This window comes from Amblyomma americanum, chromosome 8 (assembly GCF_052857255.1).
Source record: "Amblyomma americanum isolate KBUSLIRL-KWMA chromosome 8, ASM5285725v1, whole genome shotgun sequence".
NCBI lineage: Eukaryota > Metazoa > Arthropoda > Arachnida > Ixodida > Ixodidae > Amblyomma > Amblyomma americanum.
In genome coordinates, this window is record NC_135504.1 from 66,888,521 (window position 1) to 66,916,424 (window position 27,904).

At 43.7% G+C, this 27,904-nt stretch overlaps 1 protein-coding gene across 1 annotated transcript; it reads right to left on the minus strand.

Annotated features, from left to right (window-relative positions):
- Nucleotides 1–6,050: 6,050 nt before the first annotated feature.
- On the minus strand, nucleotides 6,051–27,869 carry LOC144100400 (retinol dehydrogenase 14-like). The gene is made up of 7 exons (XM_077633360.1): nucleotides 27,597–27,869; nucleotides 23,709–23,793; nucleotides 18,237–18,473; nucleotides 14,254–14,346; nucleotides 13,597–13,776; nucleotides 11,191–11,300; nucleotides 6,051–6,308 (listed from the first exon to the last, which is right to left on the minus strand). Exons 2-7 carry the CDS (start codon nucleotides 23,782–23,784, stop codon nucleotides 6,141–6,143), a joined length of 864 nt encoding a protein of 287 aa, XP_077489486.1. The 5' UTR covers nucleotides 23,785–23,793; nucleotides 27,597–27,869; the 3' UTR covers nucleotides 6,051–6,140.
- Between the last annotated feature and the right edge of the window lie 35 nt (nucleotides 27,870–27,904).

A 27,904-nucleotide genomic window follows, 5' to 3' on the forward strand; every position in this document is an offset into this window, starting at 1 on the left:
GCCGTGCATGGCTGCGCACGGAGAGCTCGCGCTAGGCCCACCACTATAGTGAACTAGAATACTACCAGTATTCTAGTCCGCTATACCCATCACCATTAAATCATGTCATCACCATCCGTCATGTAGTCCTGTCTTCATCGGCTTGTCGTCACATAACAATATACGAGCCAAGTTAACAACGCACCCGCTTGCAAAGATATTGCGCGAAGTACGGAAGAAATACTAAACCTTAATATATTTCAAACACCCCTCTTACGTCAACTCTGCTTCAACCGTGTTAGGTATCAATAAACTGCGCTACCTCGCGGTTGTCCTTACCCTCTGCCTTTAAAGGACACTGAGCCTGAGGACAAACTGAACTAGGCATCTGTCGTGAGATTTCCGCGTTCTGATTACAGAATGTTTTCACTAACATGGCAGCTGCGAAAACCTAGGAATAGCTCAAGAATAAATGCAGGTATCGCTGTCAGAGTCTATTATGGGTCTTCACCTCAGGATTTCGAATTAAGGGGCGGAAAAAAAAGTGTTACATTTCTAAAAGCGTCAAAAGGCTACAAAAACCATTTTATACCAAGAAAAAAGCATTCCGTGAAGTTCACTTCAGTGCACTGTATTGTAACTCCTCTCTGATAAGTTCAGCTGCTTCATGTGCCTTGCTGATCTGCTAACTGGCAAAGAATTTGATTCCAAAATTTTATCACGCAGTATAATGTTTGGTTGGAATATGCGCGTATGTGATCCAGTGACCACGTGTCCTGTTGTTTATTAAAATTGAAAGTTTTACCCCATTTAATGTGTTGTGTACATGCATACGTCACATTTATCCCTTTAACGTCGTTTTGTCGTCTTAAGAGTCGCTTTTCATAGGAAAAGGCTGTTTGAAATAGTATCATGTGACACGCTGCGATATCAAAGGTAAGGCGTAAGGCCGCACTTTCGTCGTCTCACAACAAAACATATCGGTGTCGCTTTATGAGACCAGGATTTAAGCTTCTTTGTTTATCAGCTGTCAAACATTTGTTAAACATCACTTTCAATTGTTTTGATTTCTATGCACCCAGGATATGTTTCAAAAAAAATTTTTTTTTCAAGTGGCATTTCTTGCAATAGACGGTAAATGGAGGAAGGGGGAAAGGGGAGATGGGGGACTGACTTTATTAGTTAGGTTGCATATGTCTGTTCCAGACTGCATTCAAATGTAGTGATGAAATTGCGATAGTTGGGGGTAAAATAATCTTCATCTCTCATTTACAGCGTGAGCCCTTATTAGCTCATTCCTTTTTCACGCCATGGGCTTCAGCGTCCACAGCGCCACCTGCTGCCTGCCTCGGTTGGCAGATGCCGAAAATAGGGGAGGAAATTCCTGGTCTACAATTTCAGGGGAGAGGAGGGAGAAAGATTGTGGGAGAAAGGGTGGGAAGTGACGGGTGGACTAGCGGCTTGGGCGCCCGCCTCGTCTGTGGGAAATGGTTCTAAATCCACACCTGCACAAGACTGCCTACAAGCGTACCCCGGCAAGGCGCCCGGCTTTCTCAGGGGTCGTCGATTGGAAGAGACTCCGCAAACGGCACTGTTCTCTTACGGAGGCAAATCCAGTTTCGAGCATCTCAGTTTTCAAAGGTTCTTCGTGTTATCGTGGTAACACGGATATCAAGTTCGTAGGCTCTAACGACCGTGTTTAAACAGACTTACAGGTCAGCTGTCGCTGCTGCAAGTGATCTTTCGAAAGAAGCTCACTTCAGAGTGTCGTTGACATCCTGGGAAAGTGCGGAGTCACCTCCGGCTGTCTGACTTTGTGAGAAACAAAACCAGAACATGTCTGTTAAAGATTCTTTGCTGTGATACCACAGCTAACGCTCGAACATTCGCGATACACGTTTGTAACCGTCCTGTTACGTTACGAGTTCGGCTGTGCTGTCAACGTCTACTGGAACGCCACCATGAAAGTTGAAGTGCAAGCAGAGAAACAAGAAGACAGTGCTTGAAATAGACTGACTATTTGCGAATTTCATTTTCAGACCGATGGCGGCAGCACCGTCATGTGAAACTGTTAATGTTCCCTGCGTATAAGTCTTCTCTTGCTACGAATATTTGTTTTTGTTTTTTGGTTTCGGCAGCAATGCTGTGATTTTCGCGTTTGTTTGCGCGGATGTTACCATAATCTTATCTATTCCGACTCTCTAATGTGCGTCTTGCTTTGCGCATTGTTACAGAGATTGTGCTTTGTCCTTGTGATCATTTAGCCACCTTGCCTTAATTTTCGCTTGATGACAGCACACACGGTGCATACAGCGCCATCTGCGAGCCAATAAGCTAGGAGTGGGAGCTTAATGAAATCGCCCTGCAGTTTTTATATTCGTCTCCTTTCTCAGTTTGAAGTCCAGTGTGTACCTATATTTCTAAATACTTTATGCCAGCAGGCGCACTGTCTCGGAAAAAAAAAAGAAAGGCGCTGAATTTTTCGGCGACACTTAGGCTAGCGAACAAGAGATGGCGCCACAAGAATATAATACGTCTGCAAGCGGGGGGCCTAAACAAGGAAAGCAATAATAGCAGCATTCTGGGTGTTGTGCAAGGCGCGTCAAGGTCTCACTCTGAGCATTGGAAGTTTTCCAATACTCTTTTTTTTTAGGATAAACACGTGGAGCAAGGCATGGAGGGGAAAGATGTGCAGAAAGACAGCAGGACGCTCAGTTCTGTTTGCGCTACAGATCCTTCTTAATGAAGTCGCCTAATCTTCCTTGTGCGGGCAGCTCGTTGAGGTATTAAGCTGCGCGAGACAGGCGCTTGAGACATGTAGAAAGATAATAAAGGTCCCCTGCAGACGAAATGTACTTCAAAGGCGCAGTTGCGTGCAATGTGATGTAGCGCGTTTGCCAGTAACACTATAGGCAACAAGACGCGTAAGCGAAAAGGGGCCGTCACTGGTCCTGCATCCATCTTGTGCGTGTTTGGTAGCGCTTTATTGCGGGCAAATGAGCCAGACTCAATAGCTCACCACTCGGTCATTTTCAGTTACATTTTTTTCAATTGTAAAGGGTGCCAACGGATAACAAAATTGAGTTATTGTATCTTTTATGTTCACTGTTCAAGGAACTCACTACCATAGCGTGCTAGGGACAGTGAACTGCGATCGTAATGCCGCGCTTGACACCATGCGACACAAGGATAATGCCGCCGCTCTCGACGACTCTCTGCAGCCCGAGAATAAGTGCGCTTTATTTTGAAATAATGCCCATCTTTGGAGTACCTTATCTACTGATGTTTTCAACGATTATTTTGTTGGCACTCTAATTGACAACAATATATATTTAAACCTGCTTCGTAGTATTAGCTTGTGCGCTTTTGGTCCAGAAATGCGTTCAGGGCCTTGTAGGCCAAATTTTCGGTTACCCAGTTTTGGCATCCTAATTATAACTCACCAGAAGCGCAATAGCAACCTTCTGCACAACAAAAACTGCTCATTTATAAATCAAATCATAAGATTTAGAGATACACAAGCTAGCTTGCATGTATATGCTTAAAATATTTTAGGTCAATGTTTTCCTTGACCATGCTATTTGGTACAATAATTAGAGCGTGAGCGCATTACCAAATATCTACCCATAACTCTTCAACCTGCACCTGCTCAAGGCAGGTCCAAAGCTCCTTCAAGTCCAAAGCAGCTGTTGCATGTGGCGTTTGTTTCAAGACAAGTCTGGCATCTTTACTCAGAATTTTTTTTAAACTATTGATATCTCACTTTCACTTTTTTGCTAGATATGCACTGCTACAGTTTCAAATGCTGGTTTCTTCAATGGAACCAACATCAGAAAAAAAAAGGTGAACAACCCTGATCAGTTCGGAGGGCATTCAGGCTTCGCGCCGAAGAGCAGTCAAAAGCAGCGTTCCGGTTGCATATGCTCTGCGATTGCCAACATGAGCATTCTCTTCCGGATGACTTTTAGCCGGCTTTAAACGTGGGCTAATCTTATTTCTTCCCAAAAGTCTTATTATATTGGCTCGTTTTTGTGAGAGCACACTACCCGCCAAAAGACCCAAAATCTTGCAGGCAAACTTCTTTGGCATAAATATTTCCGCTCAAAGTAGGGAAGCTTTCGTTTCTCAGGCACCTTCTGCAATCGCGCCTCTTGCGTTGATGTCGTGTGCAAGGCTAACTGAAGAAGGAAGAACATACAGGCCGTTAAATCCTGGACGAAGCGGTGCTCTGCTGCCCTTTGTGCAGAACAAAAACCTTTTTCAGTCATTCGTACCACGCACATCGAATGAGTGGAGTCACCTTCCTTCTTCGACGGCCACCATCACCGATCATCAATTATTCAAGAGCGTTCTGGCTAACATTGTATAACTGGGATGCATTTTATATTGTGTTATCTTTTTTTTTCTCCTGAACGCCTCAGCTAAAAAATGTTTATACCTTGCCTGTTTCATTAATTCCGGTTTGTGAATTTGATTTTGCTTTTTTTGTAACCGCTCTCCTCTATAATGCCGTAGTGGCCGTGAGGGTATAATAAATAAATAAATAAATAAATAAATAAATAAATAAATAAAGTACGAGGCTTACCTGCCGCATGAAGGGTGGGTAGACGAACACTTCTACCTTTTCTTCCGCGTGAGAAAACATACCTTCGCATCCAACGTCCCTTCAAGTTCATATGGCATGAGTTCTTTCTCTGCGCATTTCCCCGGCTGTTTTTTGCTGTCCTTTATTTTTCATCAGTGTTGGAAATGTGTATGAAGCAAAACAGATGTCCCTTTTGACAGCGCGAAGACTGCATGCTCAAGGAGAGACACGGGGGCGCTTCGAGGCTATATGCAAAAACAAGGAAATATTAACGGGAAGCTCATTTGATACCTTATCAGACGTTGTTCCGCCTCGCTCTAGGCAAGAGAGCATTCAGTTTGCGTGCTTTGTTTGTATTATTCATTTATTATCCAGTCACTAGACAAATTAAACTTTGATTAGCACTCTTAGTCTCATTATTCAACGCCTTTCTTTGCTACCGAAAACAGAAACTCCTTTGACCCCACCTCCGAGAACTCTCTTCCCTCACAATGCATGCTTATGAACACCGCCAGTATTTACCAGATTCAATTTTAGCTCAGACTTGCGGAGTGCAACTACTTCATTCACTACACATTTTCGCTTAATGTGCTTTGTCTTTTCACTTGTATGGCGCTTACTGCACTGAGAGGCGCTCACTGCACAGTAACTTGAGGAGCTTTTATCTCGAACTAAAGATTGCTATCGTACTGCTAATTGCAGAGCTCGAGACACGGCAAGAGCCTGTGCGACCATGCGATTAAAGATTAAATGCGAATATATGTCCAGAATTCTTGGACAAAAATATTGAATATGAGAATATCGTAAGGTACTGGTATAGAAATATTGAATGTAATGGCTCATTGTTTAGTTTTAAAGTCTTCCCATCGCTCGAATAGAGAAAATGCTTTGTTTATGGGAGTTCAACGTCCCAAGGCGACTCAGGCTATTTGGGACATCGTAGTGAAAGGCCGCGGAAAGTTTGACCACCTGGGGTTCTTTAACGTGCACTGACATCGCACTGCACACGTTCCTCTAAAATTTCGCTTCGACCGAAATTATACCGCCGCGGCCGGGATCGAACCCTCTTATTTCGGGTCAGCAGCTGAGCGCCATAACCACTGAGCCACCGCGGCAGCAAACAAGAAGTTAGGACTGCCACAGAAAACCAATGGGGAACATTTTTGCCGATAGCAAAAACGTTAACAGCAAAACAATGCAAGCCTGCCGAAGAGAGATCTGCGGACGCGTTGATTGTTATACTTAGATCTTGCAATGTATACAAAATTGCATTCATAGACTTTTTCCACTGGAAAATGCTTTTGTCCACAATTGGTCGGAAAGGACAGGCCTAAGTCAGATGAACTCTGAAGCGCTGGCAGACGACGGACGAGAGGAGGACATGACACACAGTGCGCTCTCTCTCGTCCGTCGTCTGCCAGCGCTTCAGAGTTCACAATGTCAAACCAAGAAGCCCAGCAACACATCCTGCTCTAAGTCAGGTGAGTGTAACACCGTTAGCTTGTTTGTTCTCTGCCTTTAAGTAATATGTTGATATCAACATTAAAAGGTGCTCCTGCATGATGGGAAGTTCCGATCAAGACATTCCGGTAATACGCTGTGAGATCTCCCACAGGGCGCGAGCGTCTTCTGGCTTCCCGGGTGCCTTGACCGGCTTGCAGTCGACGAACATCTTGCCGCTGACACCTTCCACGTCCTCCGAGACAGCCAGGTGCACTGACGTCTGCGCACCGTCCTCAACACTCTGCGGAGGAATGCAACCAGGTTTCTCATGGCTGACGGACTTTTATGTGCAGTGGCTCTCCAGCAGCACGTTCAAAATAAAGCTGCATGTTTTATCCTTCGGAACTCCACAGTGACTTTTAGGGGAACGTCCACGACGAACTTATTACAGCTGCTGGCTTTTACATCCTGGAGTCTGTGCCCTCATCTTCATTCCATAAAATACATTATTAAAACCTTCATCTCGGAAGATCTTGCTACCTTCTTCGCTATATTTTAGTGTCGCAGTTGGTAATCAGTGCTCTAAAATGCAACAGAAGAAAAGCAGTTAGAATGCAACATAAAAGTAGCGAGAAAGTAGATAACACGATCAAAAAAGAGATAAAAGTAGGTAATCTTTTCCTTGAGTTTATAATGCATTTTGGGCATATATACCACTTCGGGTGAAGCAGCTATATTTTGCCCCGTTTGAAAAGACATCAAGAGGTATTTCGTAATATTTAAGTGGCACAAAACTCTCGGGCTCCGTCCTCTTGCTGGTAACTCGGCCGAGGACATTAGGAGTGGCATAACTCGAGAAAATAAATGCAACACTGCTTTTTCACCGAGGATCAAGGTACGAGTGCTCACAATAGCTTCGAATGCATCACTGATCTTTGAGCGTGACGTCTGTGAGCTCACCTTAACAATATAAAACTCCTGGTGAAAACTGCTTTTATAATAATTTGCGTATATTGACCCGTGTGTTTCTTGGGCAAGATTATTCGATTTTTGGTGGCCATTCTGATGTGCTACCGTCTATGGAGCACTTTGTGTTTTAGTGGGTTAGCACTATAGCTTAATCTGCAATATCACCGATGTTTGCCTGTCCTAAGCCTCTCTCCGTGACTTTTGATGTTGCTCGGAAAGAATAACCTGAGTCTCAGAAGTCCCACCGATTGCTGGAACAAGCAGGGCAGTAGCGCATCGCTTAATCACTGCACCATTGTGGGAGCAAGTGGGGTGAGGACTAGCAGTGATCTATGAACGTAAATCAGTAAATGGACAATTCCGCGCATATCCTCAATAACCCTTTAACGCTATTACGTCATCTCATCATCATCATCATGATCATCAGAACTAGTGCTAAAACGTTCGACATTATGACGCATGCCGAAAAGCAACACAGCCGCTAGCAAGATCTGTTCCTTCGTTATTATTTTATTAACAAATGGCCACTAACGACAACAACAACAGCATTAAGATTATGGTTATGGGGTTTGAAGTCCTGATGTAGCATGTCGGCAAAGAAGGATGCGGCATTCCAGGCATCAGCATTATCGGGATTATCTTCGGCCACCTGGCTTTGTTTAATGAGCACTGACAGCGTCCTTCAGCAAAAGCCGGCCTCTGGCCACTCATCCGCTATGGAACTACCGCTATTGAAAGTGTGGGGAAGACATGAAATCACGGTTTGTTATTAATGCGATAGTGTTTAGGTTCCCGTCTTGAATAACAACACTCGGTTTCCACGTATCCAAATTCTCTGATTGGTCGCGAGAGTTGAGGCGCCGTCAGCCCAGCCAAATTTGAAAATCTGAGGACTGAATGTTCGATCACCTTCCATTAGATTATTGTTAGGAATTATATTAACCCGGCCCACTCTTCTACTTTAATCCACCAATTCATATCCACTAATTCAGCTTATTTCACCCACTAATCTATAAATTTTACCTTAACCCACCCACTAATCTAACTTAATTCAATTTTTGAAAGGTTCGTATTTCCGAAGCCAGAGGGTCTTTTGCAGTATTTGGGCGTGGGTCACCTTTAAAATGCTATCGCATTTTCTTTAATAATGAACTTAAGAAGGCCCCAAGTTTTTCCATTTTTTCTTCAGTGTATACTAAGGAGCGATTAATTATATTTAGTGAGCTAGGCTCATACCTTCCAGAGAAACTGGCATTTGTGGTTCGTACGGCGGCAATATTGCGCTAATAACAGAGGAGATTTATTTCATTGCTTGAGGCGAGAGCTCATCACTTACGCTTCGCGGTATAGCATGATGTAGATGTCGTATTGCAGTTACCATGCATAAGCCACCTATCATCGAGTAAACCCAAGCAGTCAAATTCTCAACAAATGCTTTAAATATCAATGCTGCAGGCTGTGCGATAAATTAATATCTGTCATAAGAAATTCAAGCAATTCATAACACAACTTCGCAGTCATGAGGGAACCGCACAGTGGAGCTCTCCGCCTCAACTGGAATCGAATTCTATGAAGACCATACTTGACAAGTGCGACTGGATTTGATAACAAGGAACTACAGACGAAGCTGGAGTAAAAACAATTCTGTTTTCGCGAAAAACGTCTCCTGCAAAAAAAAACACATTTGGCAGGTGCCGGGGCTAGCAAAAATCTTTTCCTTCCTTTTTACTATTATTTTAATAAACGACCACTAGCACCACCACTCGTTATCCAAATACATATAATTTTCACCCGTTTTTTTATTCAGCAGTGTATACAGTGAACTGTCTCGCTTTATATGCGGTAGTCTTAACCTTAATCATTATAAAGACGACACACTTTGTCAGATGTAGAAAAACTATGGGGACGCCTAAGTCACATTAAGAAAGCAGTACGATAGCATTAGACTTCACATTCGTCACAGCTTGTGTTGCAACATCTGTGTGTGTTTGCGTCAGTTTTTTTTTTTTTTTGTAGATGTCGGTCCACCAACGGCCATATTCGAACTGCTAACCGCAGAAGCACGTATGCGCGATACTGCGACAGCGGACGTTTGTGTACAGCCCATTGTTCTCTAAACTTTTGATTTCTGTTCTTTATCTAGGTTCCTGCGCAGAAACTCGGCTGCTCATAATCGGCGGGAAGGTTGTAATGACGGCAAAAGGTAAAGTGACCTTTCTCGACCAATCAGCAATTTTTATATCGGACCTCTCTGCGTGCATGTTGTGACGACAACTCTAGTGATGTCGCATTAGATATTCCCAGCGAAATTGTCAGGATGTCATCAGAGATGCTCCGAGTTTCAGCCATAGCAGGTCACTTAACCCCGCTTCCGTGCGATGCTGCTGGTGAATTAGACTGCTAAGCAGACAGCTGCCACTGAAATTCGAATCATGTATGACAGTCTGTAGATCAATGAATACTCAAAGCGGAACAAATTGGCGTTAGATTGAAAAATATAGTGCCATCATTGCTAATGGCATGTCCATTACGACCGGAGTCATTGGCTACTCGGGAGCGTAGTTCCTGATCCTGATGCTGTTGTCTCATCTGGGCAGGCTTCTTTGCTTAGTGTTCTCTCGAACTCGCGATGTTTTTTCCGGGCTCTGCTTAGGGTGATCCACCTTTTCTGGCCGACTAAGTGAAGGGGACGTCACGAACCACACACCTTTGCCACGTGCTTTTTTATCTTGCATATGCGCTCGCGCAATGGCTTTAAGTGCGTAGACGAGAAAGACATCAGTTGGAAGTCCGCGACAGTGTGTATTTGTGTGCCTACTTCTTTTCCTGCGTCTTCGTTTTCTCCTATTTTTCTATAGAGCGTGAATAACCAACTCGGCCAGCAATTCACGCTTCTAGCGATGCAGACGCGATTATAGTCCAAGGCTAGAAGATGTCGCAAAACCGGTCGAACATTCCCTTAACAGGTAGAGCTGCAAGAAAAGCAAAGTACTGACGACGCGGCATCAAGAAAGCATTTTGCTTTGATGCCAAATCGTAATGCCCACCTCTTCAGCTGCTGCGAACTGCTCGCGCGTCTCAATATCTCACTGCGCCCTTGTAACATTTTGTGCTTGGTGACAGGGGCGCGATAGTTTTTTTTTTCGCTTTATTTCTCATCTTCATAACACGGAATAGCAAGGTATACTTGTCTTTTCAGTGCGTATATGCATTGTTCGAAGCACTGCACTCACACGCCCGCCGAGTGCGGTCGCCACTACGCTGATTCAGGTAGACGACGCGTGGGGCCACCAGCTTCGTTGGATGGTTTGCATATTACATACGGGCTGCGATGACGGAAAACACTGGTGCAGAATAAAGACTGACGCAAAGCGCGAAATACTTGGCGCGGTAACCTGTGCCCGCAAGTAGAAACATTTGTGCGCCTGCATATAGCAGAAAGGGTGCTCGGCTGGCGTCGAAAAACACAACGGCCGTCGCTATCCGCCGCACTGAATTTTAATGGGACAAGTAACTTTCGCAATAAGGCGTCTATTAGACCTACAATATTCCAGAACAAAGTAGGAAGAGTTGCGCGTGTTCTCAGTCCATCCAAAGAAATCTACTCACCTTTGACGTCACGAAATAAAATGATAATAGGTGACGATGGCTTTGAGCCAAGAAGAAAACGAAATATAACTTGAGAGTACACTTCCCCACATTAATGGTATGACGCGATAGCGTAATGGGTGAATTCTGATGTATGCAGAAGGTCATTCTCTACTTTACATTTATAGATCCTTGGAAGTCCTCATACCTCTCCTGGCGCAGTGCAGCCGCGGTAAAGCGATGTTCCACTGCCAAGCAATGGGAGGTGCTCCCAGCGGTGGGGTCAAGGTTGCTCTTCGATCCCGAGCGACCAATCGTTAATTTAACTGCCACCTGCCACGGTAGGCAGTTTGCTCACTACCTGGTTGGCAGGTTGTGGCGACGCCGCAAGGTCACGTGACCTAGGTGGCCCACCTGCCTCCTAGGTTGCTCTCTGGGCACCACCTGCCAGAGACATGGTCGTTACCATTCTCTCATAACGCCGACGCTCGATTTTCTGCACAACGGGGCCTCTAACGTTTATAGTGTTAAAATTTGGAAGGTTACCGACAATATGCGAGAACCTAGCCTCCCAACAAGTCGTCTTAAACTTATCCAGCACTTTTCGGTTTGACATTGATGCTCACCTTGCCAAATATACGTACTGCGGTGGAAACCACCTTTGTGAAGAGGTCTTTATGACCGTCAGTTAAACGAGAGTTGACAACGCCGGGATGACAGCAGTTGACGGTAACCCCTGCGCCAATATGAGACAAGAAAAGAACGAAAACACAGAAGGGTAAGCTTTATTATTGGGGCTACAACGGCGGTAGCTTCTAAGTAGCCAAGAAGTGTGCAATTTATGCTCAGTGTGAACTGCAGTTTGTAAAGTTCTCTCTCCCCATAGTACTTATAAGAAAAATGAGGGCGAATTGCAGTTAATTTAGTTGAAGTTGATTTGGTGAAATTGACGCTGATATAAATAGAAAGTGACAACTCTGCTTGTCGTGCAAGCAGGGAGAAGTGAGAAGTAAAAGTACAATGCCGTTAATCCTTCCTTAGGCTTAATGGAGCTTTTGTGCTAGTCCGTTCGAAGCTATGTCGATAAGCTTCAAGCTGACAAGACGTTTAATTGCTTTCCGCGATACGTGCATGCCGTTTTGTTGACATTCACGCTAAACACACTCTTTTCCAGGCGCAGGTTTTGCCTGTGGAGCACCTACCCTCCGCTCTTACCACATACCGCGGGCTTAAAGATACAGCGGAGGATCTTGTGCAAAGCATCCAATTGACGATCCTTAGCGTAACGCGAAAATAATCCCGCTGTGTATTTTCTGGTAGGTCCGTTTTGTTTATGGTCAATCCGGTTAATGTGTTGTCTGATTGGTTTGGTAGCGCTTTGGTTTTTTTGTAACAGTGAAACTTTAATTGCTGTGGCGCTCACAGATTGTGATGGCTCCTAAGTGCTTGGCAACCTGTAGCGGAGAGAAGTTGGTAGAACCGTCTCATAATGTGCGCTGATATCGCGACCGTGGAAACCCTACTTGAGAGGCCTCTCTATGTTCTCGTAAAGTCGCGACATAACCAAATACTAGAATATTTCTCGTCGAGAATGATAATGAATCCTGATTGCTTTCCGAATTACTGTCTCGACTACCGGCTTTGACATCAGAGCTGACAGCAAGAAAAGGCTTGTTTTCTACAACGTGGCATCTTTTCGAGTCGAAAGAGAGCCGGGAAAATACACAGAAAGCCCTAAAAACCAGTGGACTGTCATCTGATGCCGTTTATGCTCGGTGAATATACGCCGAGGTGGCATAAGCCGCTCTCTGTTAATATGAACCCAGTGGTTATGAAACATTAAAATTGCTGACAGTTTTCCTGGAGACCAAACTTTTTTTCAGTTTATTTTCGCCTCTATAATAGCGCAACTCGCTGCTCTGACAACGGAGGATGAAACTGCAGAATAAATGGGGCCAATGTGTTTTTCTCATGTTAGTATGGACGGCGATCAGACCAAAATCTCGAGTACCCCGACCAGGTAGTTCCTTTCTTGCGTTTTATGTCCAGCACAACAGCGAAACAGCGGTGCGAAAAGGTGAATAACTTAGAGACAGAGGGTATGGGGAGTGGGGGAGGGTATGGGATGAGGGCGGAATTGTTCATAGTTCACAGTGTAAGGTGTTTTTTTAATATGTATTTTCACTCGCCATATTGCATAAACATTTCGAAGGAAGCTGTCTAGACACACAGCTCCTGCTGCGTTGAAATCCGGGATCAAAAGTTGTCGACCGACTTGGCACAGGCAAGTGCTCGCGGTTGCGGGATATGAGCATTCGAAGCAGGAAGCAGGTGATCCCACATGCGACATCACCGAGCATCGCATGGACCGCTAGGTCCTTCGAACTGAACTAGTTTCTTTTTTGCATAATGGTGACCGGGATTGTTTCTAATTTTCACTTTATTGAATACAGCTATGCAAAGATACAAAATTTATGCCCAAAGTGTTTTTACTTGGCTTTTGTTTATTTTTATTTCTATTCTTTGTTACTAACGACTCGGTTTTCTGTGCAATTTGTGCTCAGGAGCCAAAAAGTCTATATAACGAGGCATGACTTTATTCCTCATTCAGTATACCACACTATGTTCGTATTCACCGTATCATTAAAGGACATCACTTTCGACAGGAAACATATGTTGCTCATTTATGTCCGTCTATCCTTGGTCTTCAAGGATTCGTTCAACTTGGCTCTCTAAAATCTGATCACCAGTGATAGATGAAAATTAATGCGCAAAGACGTTATCGGTTCGTGGCTGTTTGAAAACCACAGCAGGAACTTGATCCACTATCCTACTCTGCAATTAACCTAAAATATAAAAAGGAATTAGTTCGTCAAAGGTCTCTGTTCAGGTTTTTAGCGGAATGACAAGTAGAAAGGGGGAAAAAGGAAGGAATCGCAAAAGCTGACAGTAGCAAAGTGTGTGCCACACTCGATTATTGCAGGTAATTTTTGCACAAAAGAATGCGCTCTACGTCAGCATGGTGAGCTTACCGCTGCCAGCGAGTCTCTCAGCCAGTTCCATCGTGAAAAGCATGTTGAATAACTTTGTAGTCGCGTAGATGCGATTCCGGTTGTATCGGTTGAAACTGATGTCACCATCGAATGCTCCGAACCGGTGTGCATCGGAGCCTACGTTGACAATGCGACTTGGAGCGCTCCTCTTGAGAAGCCCTGTGAAGTTGTGTAAGCGTTAAAGAATTAAGAATCATTGTTTAAAATATTAATGCAACAGACCCTTGAAGCGTTTTTGTACGACGTGAAGCCTTTTATGTCGTCAAACTTATCTCGGCGTAATGCACGTGAGTATGGACACTCGTTTATCCTTTAGTATATGCTGTCGCTCATTAGACTACTGGTCTAAGAGTTTGCCTCACCTTCTTTTTACACTCTGTGCCATTAATTACACATCCTTCATGCGGCCTTTGTGTAATTTTAAGTGCTTCAGACTGCAATATTTTTGCACCATGACGTCTTGTTTTGTTGCCTCCATAATACGTAACTCGAGGGCTTGCTAAGTGTTTCGTATCATGTTAAAGTAGTTAAATTAATTAGTTAAATTAATTGGGCCGTTTTCTGCTCGACTTGCCTGGTTCCTCTGTTAAAATTATGATTGCTTCATGAAAACTGCGTGTATGGCTGAAAACTCACCGAGAAGAAGGTTCGTCAGTAGAAAGTGTCCAAGGTGGTTTGATTGAAATGTCACCTCAAACCCATCTTCAGTCTCCGTTCTTTTGGGAGGTGCTGTAAGGAAGTAAGCATCAGTGCAGCGGCACTTGTCGAAGATTTCTACGCAGAACTGCTCAGTGCATAAAACTAAAAACTATGCAGCATTTCTGAAGAGAATAACACGCGTTGGTATCAGTGCTGGATTATCATGTAAATTTGCCTTTAGATTAGCAATAAGTTTTATCCAAGCAGTGCGTGCAGTGGACCAGTTAACGCTAGCCTGAGATTGTCATAATTGGCGATGGCAGGCTGAAAACAAAACTCATCCTTCCCCACGAGTGCCCGAAGATGCGTTAAATTCGACGTACCCTAGCTTCAACTACATTTCTACGCTTATTTCCTCTATCCATGGATGCGCAATAAACAGGAAGATGCTCTCAGGCTAGCACACCGCTGATATCTTTCAAAGCCCACTACGGCAGCTTATGGTTGTGAGGTTCGGCTGGTTAATTCGATACCGGCTATGGCGGGGCTGTGTAAAAACGGGCGCTCACTGATATTTTGGTTTATATAAAAGAGCATCAGATGAAGTGCTAGGAAAGTACCCAGAATGTAAACCACACCTATACAGAGCCTTCATTGATTCCAAGGAAGCATCTTATTGAGCCTAAACATTAGAAACCATGTAGACATTCCGCAACCAGGGTGTAGAATAGGTGTATGTAAACGCGCTTGCAATACCTATGGAGGCTGCACAGCGACCACAATTCTTCCCATTGAAAGTGATAAAGTCTTATTTAGGAAAGGTGCCGGCTTCGGAGGCACGATCTCTCTATTGCTATTCACTGCGCATTTAGAGGGTTCATTAAAAAAATTGGATTATGATGATCTGGCCGTTAAAGTTAGAGTTGAATACGTTAAAATCTCCGATCTACTAATGATTTTACCAGCTAATCAGCTACAGGGATAAAATATAGAGGCTGATTGAAAACCTAGACAGGCAAATTAGAACGATGGGTCTAGAAATAAGTACGAAGAAAACTATGCTAATATGCACCTGCATGGGAAAAGAACACTAGTTCACGATAGTCACAGAAAGATGGGAAATGGTGACGGAGTACATCTACTTAGGGCAGCTAGTGAGTTTAAATCCGGGCTAGGAGACTGAAATAAATACAAGAAAGGAATGGACTGGCGCGTATTTGGCCGGTACTCTTAGGTCATGCACGGAAGGTTTCAAGTTCCCCTCAAGACCGAACTGCATAATACTTATTTCTTGGCAATACTTGGGTACTAACTAGAAACCTGGAAGATAATGAAAAGGGTTTAAATTAAATTAGGGACAGCGCAGCAAGCTATGCACACGATTATGAAGGGTTTAACGTTCATATGCATGAAGACTGCAGAATGGTTAAAGAAACATGAGGTTTTGATATCTTGGTTAAAATGAAGAAAAATAAATGGGCATGACAGGCTATGAAATGCGATGGCAAGATAGCCGCTGGTCATAAGGGTAACGGAGTGGATTCCAAGAGAATGTAAGCGTAGCAGGGGCATCACAGAGCTGGGTGGCCGGAGAAGATTAAGAAGTTTGCAGGGATAAGGTGGCCGCAGTAGGAACAGGACAGTGTTACTTGGAGAGATATGGGAGAGGCGTTTGTCCTGCAGTGGGCGTAGTCAGGCTGATTATGACGCAAGAACCCCAGGATGTTGAAATTATTCCGGAGCCTTTCGCAACAGCCTTCCCATTTTCCTACGGCATTAACAGCCACGCCTCGATGGACAAGTCATTCAGTCAGTCAGTCAGTCAGTCAGTCAGTCAGTCAGTCAGTCAGTCAGTCAGTCAGTCAGTCAGTCAGTCAGTCAGTCAGTCAGTCAGTCAGTCAGTCAGTCAGTCAGTCAGTCAGTCAGTCAGTCAGTCAGTCAGTCAGTCAGTCAGTCAGTCAGTCAGTCAGTCAGTCAGTCAGTCAGTCAGTCAGTCAGTCAGTCAGGTAGTTATGCAAATAAATAAATGAATAATTGATCATTTATAAAACTTCAAACGAAACATTATTCCAACACTGAATTACTTATTCAAGGCATCTTTCTGCGATCAAATCAACCTCCAACTTTGCACTGTCAACGGAGCTTCAAGTTGAGTGCCACAGTAAGGAAAAAACAAAACCAAGAACAATGGCAAGTAACATCTCTTTAGCAGGAAGAGTTCGAAATAGCAGATAAGCAAGGACTTGACGTGCTCCATGCGCAGAGCGTCTGTAAAGAAATAGTACCTAGTAATAGTAATAGTACGGGACTGTGGCAAAATCAACATGATCACGTCAAAGCTCACAGTGATAGTTACACGTGATCCAAGCACGAAAAATAGTTGTACTTTTATGAGGTTGTTGCATTGGGTAGAAAGCATTTATGCTGCTAGCCACATGGGCTGAAATACAACGGGATGTTTTTAGCTGGAATATAGCACACATTGGAACCCACCAGCGACCGAAGGAAGGCTCCTTCCAATCATGCAGCGTCCCATGAGGTCTCCACTTTCTCACTCCATCTCTTAAAGGCCTTACTGGCGCAGGCAAACAGCCACCAGAACATCAAAAAGAATTAACACCCGGACCAGCAGCTGTTTGGCTTGCCAGCAGGCCAAGGTTCATCGCCACCTATGCCTCGTTACGACTGCTTCACACTACCCTCGGAGCGCTTTGACAAAGTGCATGTCGAGATTTATGGACCATGGCCTCCATTAAACGGAAACACCTACCTGTTGACGCCCATCGACTGCTTTACGGGGCAATCAGAAGTGTTTCTCCTTCTCGACGTCAAGAGCAGAACTGTCGGCAAAGTGTTCGGTTCGAGCTGGGTGTCACGTTTTGGTGTGCTTTCTACCATCACTACCATACTACCATCATCTTATCGCCGACGGCACGCTGGAAAGATCCTTTTGAAGTCATCCTTGATGGCGCAACCCTACAAGGTCCGCTGTGCAAGTTGCCGGTCTCTTGTATTGCTTAGCCTTAGAGCTACCTTAAAGCAGGATGTTAACTAGACACCTACCGACCTCGACTACGCCTTTGCGCTCCATTTTCTACTGCAGTTTTTCGACTCCGAACCTTTCTCCCCGCGGCCTGACACCACAAAGTGCGTCGGGCAGCTGCGGAGAGGCCTGCGTAATATTCCTGCCCCGTTTCCTCGCCTACAACACCATGTAACCCTCTGTTTCCTTCCTGGCTTGAAGATGACTACACATGTGTTCACCCGTCCCGGATCAGTCAGGAAACCTTTACAGCGCCCTTAAGGTGGTCGTTAACCGCGTAGTCAAGCGTAGTGGGAAACACCATGGGCTCTTTTTTCGCGGCCTTCACGGCATCCTTTCTCTTGATCATCTTAAAGCTGCCACCGTTGAGGACCCGCTGTTACCTCGCACTCCCGATCGCACCGATTATCACAGGGTAAAAAAAAATAATGCCCAATGTTTGAGTTGTAATCTTCAGCAGTGCATGTTTAACGTGAGTTACAGAGGTGGCGCACCCAACTTTCTTAAATGAAAAAAAACTACGTTTTAGCTGCGGCCACTTTTATCCCTCCAAGAAGAAAGGGCTTACTAATTTTATTTTTTTAATTTCGTGTAGAAGGTACTAATCCCTGAGACAAAGCAAGAGGAGTGTACATGACAAGGAGAGCAGTGAATTGCATACATAAATTAAAATTACCGAACAGCTTTTGTCCTGGAAATATAGCAACGAGCACGTTGAATGAGTGGTGCCGTAATAACGAGAAAGACTCGGTATATCTCTAAAACGAAAATCTGCACTAAAGGTACGCACCTACAGTAGAACCAGAATAACAAAAGTAAAACAATTTTATGCTTGAACGCCCCGAAAGTACTGCTGCATCCTAAAAATCGTAAAATATGATGTACTCAATTCCTGCTATCCAAAAGCGAGAACTAGAAGGCAAGTATTTGCACTCACCCAGACAGCCAGCGTTATTGATGAGGACGTCCAAACGTTCTTCACGTTCGAGTACCTCCTGAGCGAATTCCCTGACCGATTTCAGGGAGCACAGGTCCAGCTGCATAAAGACGGGCCCCACACCTGTCTGCTGGGCAATCTCTTCGGCCGCCACTCGAGCCTTGTCGAGGTTCCTGCAGGCCAGGATAACGCGGGCGTTGCGGCGGCACAGCCACTTGGCCGTCTCCTTGCCGATGCCTGCGATGAGCAGGTGCGCCTGGTTTGTAGAATACTGTATTGCCAAGAGTTGTTAAAGAGACTACAAGGCGCAAGGTTTCCCTCAAAGAAAACACAAGAAATGAACGTCTGAATGAAACAAAAAAACAGCTTGGCGAACTGGAACGTAATGAAAGCAAAGGAACAGCACCCGTGTAGGCTATGCACTACATCCTTCGGCTGTTGCTTTTTTGCATTATGTTTTAAATCTAAAATAAATACAAATTAGAACAGAAGGAAAGGATGAGAGACAGCCGCAGAAACTGTTGTCAACTATATTAAGCTTCTGGGCGGCGGCCGGCGAAAATAAGAGGAAGAGAGAGGGGCGAAATAAAGAGAAAGGGGATAGCGGGAAAGCATAGGGAAGACGAAATGTATATAACTGTAGAGAAACCCCATTCTAGTAATAAAAAACAAAAAGGAAGCGAAACCGCTGGTGCATTGGTGTACTGGCACTGTTCTGCACCGCACCCGAGCGGTCACCGTGAAGCTACTTAAACACACGAAGTATAAAAAAAAACTGGCGGAACGATATGACTTGGAAGTTATTTTCTTTTCCATGTAAGAGCCTTGAAGAATCTTCACTAAGGAAAAAAATTATACCTAATAAAATGATATTATAGGTACATTATTTGGATGAGTTGGCGCCACAAGTACTTTGAATTGACAGGAGGATGTTTCAATAAGAGGAGACGGGAGCAGATACTGCTCGTGTGGAAAACAACTGAGGAGCCTCCTTGAAGATAACTGCAAGAATTGCCGAAGATCCTTTGAAATAGTAAACCACACGGAATTCATAAAAACCGCGAAATATAGAAAAGCCTCGAAGCCAACAAGGCATAATAGAAGGCTTGGCAAAAGTGCGTGAGCATGACGGCCATTTTACTACATGAGCGATAGTTTAGTTTTAATATGATCCTCTGCAGTTATGATTCACAAGATTCTTTGTAAAAACAGAATGGAATTCATGCTCCGCAGTTCTGTACTTCGTCTAGTGTTTTTCAAAATTCAATCTTTTTACGAGTCTATGTATGTTGCAAAGTTTCTGTTCGTTTAAAATGTCAGTCTGCAAATTTTCTTGCCTGATTCAGATCTTGTTATCCTTTACCCTTGTTTCTGTTGGCATTTGCATGCTTTGCCTACTTCGCTTTTGCCCAGCTCATTTAAACTAGAAGATTTTTTACTCGTGTTTCAATGTTCTGAAGACCCCTACGCACCTTCCATTTTAAAACACGCGTGCATTTTCTTTTTGCATCAGCTGGATTTAGCTTTCACGTTGTTTTACGCTTTAACATGCTACTTGTTACGTTGTTGACTCGCTTTCAAATAATTTATATTTGTTACACTTCCTAGAGCTTTTGCTAACTCATTATAAGCCACACTTGTTCTTTAACTGAAATTTTTCGTTGGTTTGTCTTTTTTCTCGTTTTTGTTTATTTCGGCAACATCTAACCATTTCCACGTGTTTCCGGCCAAGAGCCCGTTGCCTCTTCAACAATGTGCCTATTAACTAGCTGATTATTTTTCACGCGGTAGATGTATATGCCGGGTGCTTCACTCAAAATGGGCCGAACTTTAAAAACAAGTAGTGTGCCACAGGTGCATAAATTAAACGGCATATCCTTTTCCACTGTGCTGCTCGTCCCGGAGTGCTTTTAATTTCCGCCAAATTAGTTAATGAGCTGAGAAAAACTACGCACAATTAATATTATTTTATTCTCCAGCGTCTTTTGGCAAGTTCAGAAGGAGCCGATACAGTTTATTGTAGCAGCGTACCTCCTCCTTGGTCCATCTTTCCTGCATTTAAACCAAGGTCACGAAATATGCAACGAAAAAAAAAACTCGTTACGATACACTTCCGCTACCGTATTGCACCGTCCGCGACCGTGTTTGAAGAATACGGCAAGGGTACAAATAAACCAAGACGAAATATAACTTTGCAAAATGCTGCCTCTGGGAAACAATGCGTTTACTCCGCAGAAAAATATTAGAGGTTGCGGCTACAGCGTATCACAACGTCTACGTTGCCATTGTTGGGCGCGGAAAACTCTCTCATAGAGCGTGCGGTTTAAAAACAAGCAAGGTCTGATGGCAATGGCAGCTATCGTTGCAGCTCATGCGGGGCCAGTACGAATGCACGAATGCATAGTATGAATGCAGTTTGAATGCAGAAATCACTGTTTTTTCCGGGGGGGGGGGGGGGGATTCATGCAGTGTATCATAAACTGCGTGGGGAAGTTCTATTTCTAAAACATTTCTATTTCTTGTCCCAGTTCGCTTCTCCGAGAAGGATTCAGTGTTGACTCTGTCTGGAGTTGAAACAGTTGTTTGTTCGGCATCTACATACACTGGGCATTTCATCTAAGACTCACGCAGTTTTTAAAAATAGGCATTTTGAGTAAGAAGAACGCTTTTTTCCGCAGAGCATTGTCAGTGGTGTAGTACATTAGAACACAGCTAAGAAGTGCTAACTAGCAGACTGGTTTACTAATATTGAATAAACTTTTTTAACTATCACCTTTACACTCCTTAATTGTTGAGAGACGTGTAGCCCACCGTAAGTAATATAAATATAAGCTTTTAGACTTTCGACAACGTGGTTACCTTCGGCGCTGTGGCCCAAGACATTTTGGCTATATCGACGACTAAAATGTGTTGGGCCACAGCGCCGAATTTTGGCTATATCAACGACTACCCGCCGCGGTGGCTCAGTGGTTAGGGCGCTCGGCTACTGATCTGGAGTTCCCGGGTTCGAACCCGACCGCGGCGTCTGCGTTTTTATGGAGGCAGAACGCTAAGGAGCCCGTGTGCTGTGCGATGTCAGTGCACGTAAAAGATCCCCAGGTGGTCGAAATTATTCCGGGGCCCTCCACTACGTCACCTGTTCCTTTCTTCTTTCACTTTCTGCTTTATCCCTTCCCTTACGGCGCGGTTCAGGTGTCCAACGATATGAGATACAGATACTGCGCCATTTCCTTTGCCCCCAAACGGATTATTATTATTATTATTATTATTATTATTATTATTATTATTATTATTATTATTATTATTATTATTATTATTATTATTATTATTATTATTATTATTATTATTATTATTATTATTATTATTATAGACTAATTACGTGCACTGGAGAAGTTGCTTTGCCTGCAAGCTTTTCGAAAGCGCATGTATTTCGGATCCCACCGGCGGCATATGGTTGTTTTTTCTTCTACTTTGTAATCGATTATCTTATAGCCAAAAAAATTACCCTCCTAATATATCATTGAGCGGCACCATAAAAAAAACATTCCCAAATGATTTGCAACGTTTCGGTGACTGTCTGCTTTTTTTACATGTGTTTGTTATGAAGAGTCCCTCAGTTCCTTACCTTTGTGTGCTCAGTATTTTAAGGAGGGCCTATATTCTGCCATCCTTGATGCCATAGTTCACAAGTAAGGTGCTTGCGTAGCTCCCACCCCTCCTGTTCGATCACGTTCCACGTGACACTGGTAGTAATATAGACAATTCGTCTGCCGTTAAAGAGGGTGGTGGCGGGGGTGAACATCCTCAAATATTGAGTTACACGTAAAACGAACACCACTATAAAGCAAAAGATTGTACAGCTGCAGCCGTAGTTAAGTTTGTAGAGCATCACACTCTAAGTCCAGTGGTCCTGGGTTCGGATATCACATACGGCAATTGGTTCTTTTCCTATTTCTAATCAACTGTTCTTTACTCATAAAAATTATTACAGTTTAAATGTGCCACTGACCAGCACCGCAAACTAAAAAAAGTCCTTATGCTTTACCTGGTTTTGTTGAATCTTGGCTTCCTTACCATAGTTTCCTTTACGAGCCCTTCATTTTCCGACCTTTGTTTCTTCAATAACAGCTAAGTTGCTAACTAAAACGCGTGGCAACTCAAAAATTATCGTCTAGATTTCCTTGTACATTCAGAAACTAGTTGCATCTGTTGGCCGGCAGTAGTGAAAAACCGCATAACACAGGCGGGAAAATATTAAGGTTTTAATTTTGAGAAACCAAAACGCCGAGATAGATTCCGAGCTAATGTGATTTTCACAGCCACTGGCCACTATTCCTCCTCGTTGGAAAACCTGACGAATAAAATGCTTCCTTCTGTCCAAGCGAGCTACTTTGCGATGGTCATAAAAAAACCCAAAGGGTGTGTCGAAAGTTCGAAACTTTCGCCATGATGTTCAGTGTCCTGAGCTACTCGGCACGAGTTGGCAGAAGCGTTTGCGAAGATTTCTTGGGCTTGAGAAGCTTTTTGTGCTATAGCCAAAGCAGTAGAAATAATGTATCATTGTCAGGTTCACACGCACTGCAGAGGTGTATTAAATCATGGAAAAATGCGTGCACGAAAGCCCAATGCAGCAAACCGCTCACACCATGCTTGCCTGAGAACACGAACCATTGGGCCAGTTGGTTTTGCATAACGAACGTCAAGCAGCGCGAGGGCACACGGCCTAAGAAGAGTTCAGCAAAGCGCTGAACTAACAACCAGCATTTATTTGGTGAGCAGCGCATGTAAATGCACGTGAGGTAACCAAAAAAGGAATGAATGAAAGTCACCGCAATAAGCACACTCATGCACTAAGAACCCCGCAAGACCACAACGGCTAAGACATACAGTTCAAGGCCTCTCTGTAGTCGTTAACTGTATGGCTTAGCCGTTGGTGTCTTGCAGGGTCCTCGATGCATGAGTGTGCTCATTGGGGTGGTTTTCATTCATTCTTTTTTTGGTTGCCTCACGTGCATTTACATACGCAGCCCACCAAATAAATGCCAGTTTATAGTTCAGCGCTGTGTTATGTCCATTTCTACTCACACCTGTGCTTCATGTGCATCATGCGTACGTGATGGTTGATGATAATATCAATCCACTCAGAGGCAAGTGAAGAAAATTATTATTAACAAAATGAGAGGAAAATAAAGAGATAATGTTATGGGCGGGTTCTTCAATCATATTTTGATAAATACGCTTTTCGACCGAAATCAAAAATTCACTTTTAAAGTTACAGCTTTCTTGGTCTCGACCGTGACCGAGACAGCACGATATCAAGCTGGTCGTGCTTATTGAGGTCTTGTCGTAGAGCCCTCTCACCAGCTCCGCATGTCAAGCGAAGCGCAATTTTTTAGCCCGCGTGCAACCACATGACAGCTTCCTCGTCGATTCAGTAAGGTCACCTTTTAAGAACACAAAGAATAGAGTTACCTGAGTTAGCTCCCGTGACGACAACCGTTTTTCCGGACATGTCTCGAGCTGATGTGCCTTTGCTTGTGTTGGCCATGCTGAAAAACTTAACACCACAAGTACAATAGCTGTCAGCACGAAATACATCATGAAGGATGCTGGCGACATAGGTGGCATGGGTTGACCCTGCTGCGTGTAAATTCCGAGCCTTCAAAACCCAGTCCCACCCTCGAGCATATGCAGTCGATCTATTGATAGTTTTGCAAAGGCGTTCGCTTGGCCAGCCTTTCGTTGATGCGTTAATGTCAGGGATGTTAATGAGAACGAAGAAAGTACAGCACATCGAATAAATTACAGTGAAAGAAAATACAGCTCATCGAGGGTGACAAGAGCAAGAAGTTCACAAAGCAATGATTCGCGACACGGGCTCTTTATCACTGCCACGCAATAATCAAGGAAGAGGAGTAGCGGGGAAGGCGGAAAAGAAGCATGAAAAACATCAACAAAAATAATAATAAACAGTGTAGTACTCAAACAAAACTAAAAAAATTACCTGGGCACTGAAACTTACGCACGAGCAATGCGACAGCATAGCACTACTATTACTGTTCGGTGCCTTTGGAGTTAGTACAATTGTATGTACTGCTATTGTTACGTTTTTACACTTCTTTTTTTTCCGCCTTAGCTGATGCCACACCATTTCGACCAATCGTCGGTTTTTTAACTGCGCCACTGTTTAGGTGACGCCGGGTTTTCGCGTCGATGGGGGGTGAGAGAGAGGGAAGGAGCTTTGGTGTAATTCGCGAGTTGAGAATTGTGTTGCTTGCAAAGTCCACGATGAACTGCAGTTTGCAAATATTTCTTTCCATAAACTTTTTAGCTGTAGATGTACTGTCGTCGTCGAATGAAACCCGAACAATACACCTGAGATGGAAGCTGGAAAACCTGAACATTTTTCTTGAAACAGAACGGCTATTAGTGCATTTGATTTTCACTCGGACTACGGGCAGAACCGTACACGTGCCTGTTGATATGTAATCCCTAGTAGCCAATACCTTAGTGTTCTTTTGTTGTTCGGTTATATTTGATTATTCTGTTCGCGGTTTATACTGACACTAATGATACATATCTTTCATTTTTCTGATACTTTGTTATAGGCCTTGTTTTGCTCGTGGTTTCTGCGGATTGCATGTTCGCTACAAGATCATTTTTTCTCGGAGCGCGCGGACTACACCGCAACATGATTGCATCTTTTCTCACATGATGGCGGGACACAAGCAGCATACAGTGCGATCTCTGAGCCAATCATCTCGAAGACATTGTGCTTAAGGAAATAGGCTCGGAGGTTCCGATCGCTGTCTTCTTTCGGCGTTACAAATCTTTAACAAAAAATACATAGCATATTCTGCGCAGGCAAGTCTAGCGAACGAGAATTATTAATTGTACTGTTTAAAGTCCTGAACTGACACACGGGCATTGAGTGACGCGGCACTGGAGAGCTGCGGGAATATTCAGACCACCTGGTATTATTTAAAGTGCACTGCAATCGCACAGCACGCGGGCGCTTTTTGTACATCGCCTCCATCTAAGTACGGCGGCGGCAGCTGGAATGGAGCCCGCGAGTTCGGGGCCGGCAGCCGGACTCCAAAGCCACTCAGCCACCACGGCGGGTAGCTAGCGAACATGAGACGCAGTCACTGGTATATAATAAGCCATCAAGAGAGAAGGCCAGGAGAAGGAAAATATTCAAAGAAACATTCTGGGCGCTGTGCCAAGCACGCTAATGTATCCCTCGGAGCATTGAAGGCTTTCCTCTTTTTTTTTCTTTTCTTACAAAGCAACACGTGTCAGAAAAGAGGGACAGGAAAGGGGTAGAGAACGACAACAAAGCACTTGCTTTTGCCGGAATTATATATCTATCTTAGTGAAGTAAGTCGCCTTGTAACGTTGTTCCAGTAGCGTGCGGCTGGTATAAGACTCCATACGACAGGCACTTGAGACATGAATAAAGATAAGAGAAAGGACGCTGTGCCAAACTAATGTATTTCAAAATGGCAGTGGTGAACAGTGCAGTGCAGCACAATTGCCGGAGGCGCTGGGCAACCAGACAGACGGAAAAAGGGTTCATCGCTGGTCCTGCACCCTGTATTTCGTCCATCCATGTCCATCAATTTCGGACAAAAATTTTAAAAATTCATGAAATGTAAGACATTCGTATGCAAATATTGAACGTAATCATCTATTATTCTGATATGCAGCAAAATCCTTTTTTTAATTGTTTCCTTTGATCGCATCGAAAAGTTAAAAGTACAATAGAAAACCAATGGGGAACGCTTTTGGCGATAGCAATAACGTTGATCTGCAATAACGTGATCTGCCGATATATTGATTGTTATGGTGAAATCTCGCATTATATTTAAAAGGTTGCGTTCATAAAATGTTTCCCGCTCAAAAATGCATTTGCACAGTAATCTTGGACATGACTTAAAATAAAATGTTTGAAATACATACTTCTTTTATATTTAAAGATGGGCACTCTTCATTGAAATATGCTTTTGTTTTGTTTGTATTCACTGCGTAAGAAGTGCACGATAAGCGAGCTGGAAAGACTGCACTGCGATCGAAACGTGCGCGGTTGAGAACATTTGTGAAAGAAATGATGCCCATGTTCTCGTAGACGTAATGTCGGAAACACGAGATGTACATTTTACGTTGAAAGGCTACTCAGCATTGAAGTAGGTTACCCGGTGATGCTTTGGGATGTTCTGTTTTCGGTGCTCTGACTGCAACTTAAATTCGTAGAATACTTGGCAATGTTATTTTGTGCAATCTTTATTGAGTAATCTGTTCAAGGCCTTGCACGCCAGATATGTCGCGGAACCTGTCATAAAATCTGCATTGGAGCTCACCAGAGTGATATAATAGGCATCATTAGGGTCACCACACTGTATGTTCGCACCTCACCTCCAGCATGTGGTTGTTTTTTTTTTTAATTCAAAAAAATTCCCCGAGGAAATATTTACAGTAATTTTTCGAGCTATATCAACACGACAAAAAAAAAACATGTCTTTAAGCTTTCCTAATTTCTTTGGTTGGTTTCGTTCACATCAAATACAGAGAGTTATTCATGAGTGTATACAGCAAATTGTAAGATTACCAGTTACATTAGATAGCTTGCATGTTTATTCTCAGATCTAAGAGGTGGATCATCTCCTTCCCTATTCGATCTAGCATAAATCATATAGCTCGCCCGTGTTCCAAAGTATTCGCGAATAAATTTTAAACGTCCCCGTCCAATGACACAAAACAAGTCCATCAAAGGGAGCGTAAAACTCCGCCTCGGTGTAACTAGGTGTTGCGTGGAGCTATTCATTGAAAAAAAAAAATCTTCAAAATGTTCGGTACCTTTGCCCTTACCTGTTCTTCAGTAACAATGAACTTTCGATATTTAACTTTTTTCCATTGCTAGATACGCCATCATTTCCAGTTAAAAACAACGCGTTTCTGCCATAGCACGTTCTATACCAGTCAGAAAAGGGGCTAACTCCCGTTAATATTCGAATGACGTTCAGGCTTCGATGTGATGAACGTTTAAACAGAGCTGTTCCAGTAACTAGTATCACATACTCTCTAATTCCAGGCTTTGAAAATTTCCTTGTGGACGTCTTGTACCGGCAGTCGCCATAATCACTCTTTTTTTCACGGAGAGGACTCTTTATATGGGCTGGTTGCTAACAAACTTTCTAGAAAAGCAGCAAAAATCTATCCTATAAAGCTCTTTTTCTCTATACACTTTGGTTAAAAATAACACGGCATTCGTTTCTCAGCTACGTACACTGCAATCGCGTCCTTTGCATTGATCTTATCTACAGCGCAGAGGTTACGTAAAGTACTAAAAAATACACAAACCTGCGAGCTCCGAGGACGAAGCGCTGTGCTGCTGCTGCTGCGTAGAGAGCTACGAGGCCGTTACCTGTCGCAACGCACACGCCAGTATACAAAGTGGACGGCACGACACCGCTACCTTGCCTTCAGCGTGATGAAACAGATGGCAACTACCGTGGCCTTCAAGGTCTTACGAACTGTCGCTGCACGCAGTAGCCCGGATGCCTTTTATGTCCTTTTCCTTTTTACATGCGGACAATGCCCATAAAGCAAGATAGCTTTCCCTTTTGACAGCGTCAGCACTGGTGACGAAGAGAGAAAGAAAGATGCTG

Excerpts from the sequence above, each read along its gene's own strand:
- LOC144100400 (XM_077633360.1), bottom strand. The coding sequence starts at position 23,784 with ATGGCCAACACAAGCAAAGGCACATCAGCTCGAGACATGTCCGGAAAA. Across the intron at positions 18,474-23,708 it reads CGTCACGGGAGCTAACTCAG|GCATCGGCAAGGAGACGGCC; the intron begins GTAACTCTATTC and ends TGCTCATCGCAG. Across the intron at positions 11,301-13,596 it reads TGAGAGACTCGCTGGCAGCG|GGGTTACCGTCAACTGCTGT; the intron begins GTAAGCTCACCA and ends ATATTGGCGCAG.